The following is a 6,780-nucleotide window of genomic DNA, read 5'->3' as shown; positions in this document are numbered from 1 at the left end:
TATCATCCAAGGCGTGGATTTTTTAAAGAATATTTTTTTAGGGTCTATCATCCAAGGCGTGGATTTTTTAAAGAATATTTTTTTAGGGTCTATCATCCAAGGCGTGGATTTTTTAAAGAATATTTTTTTAGGGTCTATCATCCAAGGCGTGGATTTTTTAAAGAATATTTTTTTAGGGTCTATCATCCAAGGCGTGGATTTTTTAAAGAATATTTTTTTAGGGTCTATCATCCAAGGCGTGGATTTTTTAAAGAATATATTTTTAGGGTCTATCATCCAAGGCGTGGATTTTTTAAAGAATATTTTTTTAGGGTCTATCATCCAAGGCGTGGATTTTTTAAAGAATATTTTTTTAGGGTCTATCATCCAAGGCGTGGATTTTTTAAAGAATATTTTTTTAGGGTCTATCATCCAAGGCGTGGATTTTTTAAAGAATATTTTTTTAGGGTCTATCATCCAAGGCGTGGATTTTTTAAAGAATATTTTTTTAGGGTCTATCATCCAAGGCGTGGATTTTTTAAAGAATATTTTTTTAGGGTCTATCATCCAAGGCGTGGATTTTTTAAAGAATATTTTTTTAGGGTCTATCATCCAAGGCGTGGATTTTTTAAAGAATATTTTTTTAGGGTCTATCATCCAAGGCGTGGATTTTTTAAAGAATATTTTTTTAGGGTCTATCATCCAAGGCGTGGATTTTTTAAAGAATATTTTTTTAGGGTCTATCATCCAAGGCGTGGATTTTTTAAAGAATATTTTTTTAGGGTCTATCATCCAAGGCGTGGATTTTTTAAAGAATATTTTTTTAGGGTCTATCATCCAAGGCGTGGATTTTTTAAAGAATATTTTTTTAGGGTCTATCATCCAAGGCGTGGATTTTTTAAAGAATATTTTTTTAGGGTCTATCATCCAAGGCGTGGATTTTTTAAAGAATATTTTTTTAGGGTCTGTCAGTCAGAATATGAAAATAACGGTTAAGTTGTTGGGTTTCGAATTGATGGCACTACCATTTCGAATTCCAATCTGATGTGTGGCCTCATTAACAACTATTGTGAATCAGCAAATAATCATCGAACACAGCTGAGTGCAATCTTGTTCATTCACAATGGGCAACAATGTTGCCATATTATGGCATTGATTTCCGTTAAACCAAATCGCAAAGTATTGAACGGGAACATTGGGTGTGACGGACTTCTATATGGAGACTTATACGGTGTAGAATACCTAATCGGTCTTTAATAAGAAGACCAATAAAAATGCATATTCCGTCATCTATAAAAAGACCAAGCAGGCTTCTATAAGAAACCTATAGGCCTTTTGTTAGTCATCTATAAGAATATCTGTATGGCTTTCTATATGACCGTCTCCAGATGAGATATCTATAAGGCCTTCTATCAGAAGACTATACGTCCTTCTAAAGGAAGGTTATAGGGCCCTTTATAGGAAGACCTATACGGAATTCTATAGGAAGATATATACGGCCTTCTATCACAAGAAGTCCTATACGGCATTCTACAAGTATAAGGCATATACGTTGCTTTTTGTAATCAGATCCATACGACCTTCTATAAGAAAAAATATTACTATTGAGAATTCAAAACATTTCCCTCATAACATAGAGCTATAAAAAAACATTTGAAATTTATTTTAGTTTACTGCAATTTAATATACAATTTTTCTTCGATTCCAATCCATTGCTGTTTCCACTATCGTGGTGCCGCGATAAAAATCTACCGCAACAATATTTGCATTGGCACCCAAATCATTAGCATACAGCTGAGAGACACGCCAATTAACTTTGTCTGCCATTTTTCTAAGGCCACCATATTTATTGAGTTTCAAGAGCAAATTTTCGATACAGAAATTAATTATTTATTACCTTTTGCGCCAGAATATTTTTTCAGGCGTGGATTTTTTAAAGAATATTTTTTTAGGGTCTTATCATCCAAGGCGTGGATTTTTTAAAGAATATTTTTTTAGGGTCTATCATCAAAGGCGTGGATTTTTAAAGAATATTTTTTTAGGGTTGATAGTCCCTGAAAAAAAGGCGTGGATTTTTAAAGAATATTTTTTTAGGGTTGATAGTCCCTGAAAAAAAGGCGTGGATTTTTAAAGAATATTTTTTTAGGGTCTATCATCCAAGGCGTGGATTTTTTAAAGAATATTTTTTTAGGGTCTATCATCCAAGGCGTGGATTTTTTAAAGAATATTTTTTTAGGGTCTATCATCCAAGGCGTGGATTTTTTAAAGAATATTTTTTTAGGGTCTATCATCCAAGGCGTGGATTTTTTAAAGAATATTTTTTTAGGGTCTATCATCCAAGGCGTGGATTTTTTAAAGAATATTTTTTTAGGGTCTATCATCCAAGGCGTGGATTTTTTAAAGAATATTTTTTTAGGGTCTATCATCCAAGGCGTGGATTTTTTAAAGAATATATTTTTAGGGTCTATCATCCAAGGCGTGGATTTTTTAAAGAATATTTTTTTAGGGTCTATCATCCAAGGCGTGGATTTTTTAAAGAATATTTTTTTAGGGTCTATCATCCAAGGCGTGGATTTTTTAAAGAATATTTTTTTAGGGTCTATCATCCAAGGCGTGGATTTTTTAAAGAATATTTTTTTAGGGTCTATCATCCAAGGCGTGGATTTTTTAAAGAATATTTTTTTAGGGTCTATCATCCAAGGCGTGGATTTTTTAAAGAATATTTTTTTAGGGTCTATCATCCAAGGCGTGGATTTTTTAAAGAATATTTTTTTAGGGTCTATCATCCAAGGCGTGGATTTTTTAAAGAATATTTTTTTAGGGTCTATCATCCAAGGCGTGGATTTTTTAAAGAATATTTTTTTAGGGTCTATCATCCAAGGCGTGGATTTTTTAAAGAATATTTTTTTAGGGTCTATCATCCAAGGCGTGGATTTTTTAAAGAATATTTTTTTAGGGTCTATCATCCAAGGCGTGGATTTTTTAAAGAATATTTTTTTAGGGTCTATCATCCAAGGCGTGGATTTTTTAAAGAATATTTTTTTAGGGTCTATCATCCAAGGCGTGGATTTTTTAAAGAATATTTTTTTAGGGTCTGTCAGTCAGAATATGAAAATAACGGTTAAGTTGTTGGGTTTCGAATTGATGGTACTACCATATCGAATTCCAATCTGAAGTGTGGCCACATTAACAACTATTGTGAATCAGCAAATAATCATCGAACACAGTTGAGTGCAATCTTGTTCATTCACAATGGGCAACAATGTTGCCATATTAGGGCATTGATTTCCGTTAAACCAAATCGCAAAGTATTGGACGGGAACATTGGGTGTGACGGACGGATATGGAGACTTATACGGTGTAGAATACCTAATCGGTCTTTAATAAGAAGACCAATAAAAATGCATATTCCGTCATCTATAAAAAGACCAAGCAGGCTTCTATAAGAAACCTATAGGCCTTTTGTTAGTCATCTATAAGAATATCTGTATGGCTTTCTATATGACCGTCTCCAGATGAGATATCTATAAGGCCTTCTATCAGAAGACTATACGTCCTTCTAAAGGAAGGTTATAGGGCCCTTTATAGGAAGACCTATACGGAATTCTATAGGAAGATATATACGGCCTTCTATCACAAGAAGTCCTATACGGCATTCTACAAGTATAAGGCATATACGTTGCTTTTTGTAATCAGATCCATACGACCTTCTATAAGAAAAAATATTACTATTGAGAATTCAAAACATTTCCCTCATAACATAGAGCTATAAAAAAACATTTGAAATTTATTTTAGTTTACTGCAATTTAATATACAATTTTTCTTCGATTCCAATCCATTGCTGTTTCCACTATCGTGGTGCCGCGATAAAAATCTACCGCAACAATATTTGCATTGGCACCCAAATCATTAGCATACAGCTGAGAGACACGCCAATTAACTTTGTCTGCCATTTTTCTAAGGCCACCATATTTATTGACTATGACATCCCAGGCTTTGGGCGTTAGCTCAGCCATATCGGCAATGGGACGACTAGAGAGGCGTCTGTAATGAAATTTGAACAATTTTACAATTTTTATAATTAATTTCAAACTCCATTTAACTTACGACACATCACTATCATTAATGGATCTCAAGAAAGCCTCCAAATCAGACCATTTTTGTACATTTCCCCATCTCTGTTCGACAGAACCGAATAATAGATGGGGATACCGTTGTACCATTTCATATTTATCATATGCTAGAATGACATTTTGTTTTCGCGACCATATGTCATTTAGTGATGCCCGCCATGTCGCCGAAGGATGTACCACCAGATTGCCAAAGTGTTCCTTTAGAAATTCGGCTAATTTGTGATGTATGGTTAGATTTTTACCAAAGCCTGGAAATAGAAAAGAGGAAGAAGAAATAGTAATTCATGTAATAATAGAAAGTCTGATATATTTTCAATAGGAATACCTAAAGGGCCTTCTATAGGCAGACCTATACGGCCTTCTATCAGATGACATATAAGGCCTACTATCAAAAGACCTATACTGCCTTCTTTAGGAAGACCCATACGGCCTTCTATAGGAAGACCTATACGGCCTTTTATCAGAAAACATATGGGCCCTTCTATAGGCAGACCTATAGGGGCTTCTATAGGCAGACCTGTACGGCCTTTTGTCAGATGACATATAAGGCCTTCTATCAAAAGACCTATCCTGCCTTCTTTAGGAAGACCTATACGGCCTTTTATCAGAAGACCTATGGGGCCTTCTATCAGAAGACCTTCTATACAAACAGCTATACGACCTTCTATAAGCAGACCTATACGGCCTTGTATAGACAGACACATACGGCCTTGTATAGGCAGACCTTTATGGCCTTGTATAGGCAGACCTTTATGGCCTTCTATAGGAAGACCTATACGGCCTTCTATAAGAAGACCTATCGGCATTCTATAGGAACACCTATACGGCATTCTATAAGAAAACATATACGGCCTTTTATAAGAAGATCTATACGACCTCTTAAAGGAAGACCTATATGACCTTCTATCAGAAGACCCATATGACCTTCTATAAGAAGATCTATACGGCCTTCTATAGGACCTTCTATCAGAAGACCTGTAGGGTCCTATAAGGCCTTCTATCAGAAGACCTATACGGCCTTCTGTAAGAATACATATACGACCTGCTATAAGAAAACATATATGGGCCTCTATAAGAATTAGTCCTATACGTGGTTCAAGGGAAGACCTCTTATGAATATTTTTTAATGAAGTATCTTAAAGAAAATTGCTTTTTTTCTCATATACCTACCCACAGGGAACTCCTTCAGGCCAAATATGACAATTTCATTTGTTTCTTCAACAAAATCCTTAACCTGATCGATAATCTCCACCAAAGGCCTCTGGCGGGTAATACCATGATTTATGAAAAATAACTCTGGGGTATTACGATGATATCCGACTCGTATATCTAAATAACGTATACCATGCATTAGCTGACCGCGAACATCATCATCCTGACACAGCGAATATTTGGTAACCAATGTCTCATGATGTAAAGGATCAAAGTTAAGACGATATGAACCGGAATCATGTGAACCGGGTATGAAGAGATCACGCATACGTAATCGTCCAATTTGATTACGCATTTCATTCATCCATCGTGGAAAGGCTCGAAGGCAGGTGGTGGCCAAAATGTAACCCTGACCATTAACATACGAGGCCCAATAACCATAGCATTTGGTTTGGGTAGTGACATTTTTCGAAAGGTTGTAATCGAAGGGGACCCCTGTGGTAAACCATAAGGAGTTGGCTGTGGGTTTTAAGGCGGCCACAATGTGATTCGAACCATTGTTCGATATCCAATAATGTATGTCCTTGGCATTATATGGTGATCCCCGTGAGTGAGGTGTTGTTGTGGAGGCAATGGGTTCTCCCCCACCACTACCATCTTCTTGTGATAATATGGAAGAATCATTTTCAAACTCTTTACTAAATTCGGCCATAGGGGTCTGTTCCGTGGGTATATATTTTAATTTTTCAAAATGATACGGCTCTCCCGAGGTAATCATAATGCGATCATCTTCCAAGGCGGGAGCATTGATCCATGACACTTCTAGGAAACGTTTTTGGGCACTGATGGTCAACCACAGGCGTAATTTTGTGAGATTTTCATCGGGTCGAGATGAACCCAAATCCCAGAATTCATCATTGTTATCGCGAGCAATTGAGGTTGTGGTGGCGGTAGCAGACATTGTTGACACGATGTGTTGGGAAATCAAGACCAGGGCAATAATTTGAAACACATGTTGTTGGCGTCGTTGATGATGATGTTGCCGTTGTTGTTGTTGTCTAAAGAAATTATGCAGCATTTTGTATATCAAACAATTGTGGGTTCGTTCTTTGTGTGTCGCTCAAAAAATAAAAATGTGAAATGAATGAACGGTGCATAAGCTTGAATGAATGTACGATGACGGTGTGGCTATCTTCTTCGTCTCCTCAATGTAAAATGGGTCTTTGATCTTGACTTAATTCAATTTAAGTTTTTTTTTTGCAGTTCCTCTTTTGAAAATTGAATTATGGACGACGTGTATTATCGTAATCTTCAATCAAATCTCTTGCTCATGAACCTCATATCATATGAATATGTCCCGCCAGCAGCTTTTTGGGAATTTTATTTGTCGCCTCTTTGTGATGACGATTTGTTTTTGTTGTTTCTTTCACTTAATATGGACACACAAATTCACACAGGTCTGACTGACTGACGGACCGACTGGCTAGCTGGCTTGCTAGCTTACAAGTTATTCCG

At 36.1% G+C, this 6,780-nt stretch overlaps 1 protein-coding gene across 1 annotated transcript; it reads right to left on the bottom strand.

Annotated features, from left to right (window-relative positions):
- Positions 1 to 3,783: 3,783 nt before the first annotated feature.
- LOC133330040 (uncharacterized) lies at positions 3,784 to 6,343 on the bottom strand. The gene is made up of 3 exons (XM_061538518.1): positions 5,284 to 6,343; positions 4,088 to 4,361; positions 3,784 to 4,024 (listed from the first exon to the last, which is right to left on the bottom strand). The coding sequence occupies exons 1-3, from the start codon at positions 6,341 to 6,343 to the stop codon at positions 3,787 to 3,789; spliced, it is 1,572 nt and encodes a 523-aa protein (XP_061394502.1). The 3' UTR covers positions 3,784 to 3,786.
- Between the last annotated feature and the right edge of the window lie 437 nt (positions 6,344 to 6,780).

This window comes from Musca vetustissima, unplaced genomic scaffold (genome assembly GCF_032173495.1).
Source record: "Musca vetustissima isolate MV318-11 ecotype Yass unplaced genomic scaffold, APGP_CSIRO_Mvet_v1 utg2798, whole genome shotgun sequence".
Taxonomy (NCBI): domain Eukaryota; kingdom Metazoa; phylum Arthropoda; class Insecta; order Diptera; family Muscidae; genus Musca; species Musca vetustissima.
This window is presented reverse-complemented; position numbering and strand designations above follow the sequence as displayed.

Excerpts from the sequence above, each read along its gene's own strand:
- LOC133330040 (XM_061538518.1), bottom strand. The coding sequence starts at position 6,343 with ATGCTGCATAATTTCTTTAGACAACAACAACAACGGCAACATCATCAT. Across the intron at positions 4,362-5,283 it reads CCTGAAGGAGTTCCCTGTGG|GCTTTGGTAAAAATCTAACC; the intron begins GTAGGTATATGA and ends TTCTATTTCCAG. Across the intron at positions 4,025-4,087 it reads ATTAATGATAGTGATGTGTC|ACGCCTCTCTAGTCGTCCCA; the intron begins GTAAGTTAAATG and ends ATTTCATTACAG.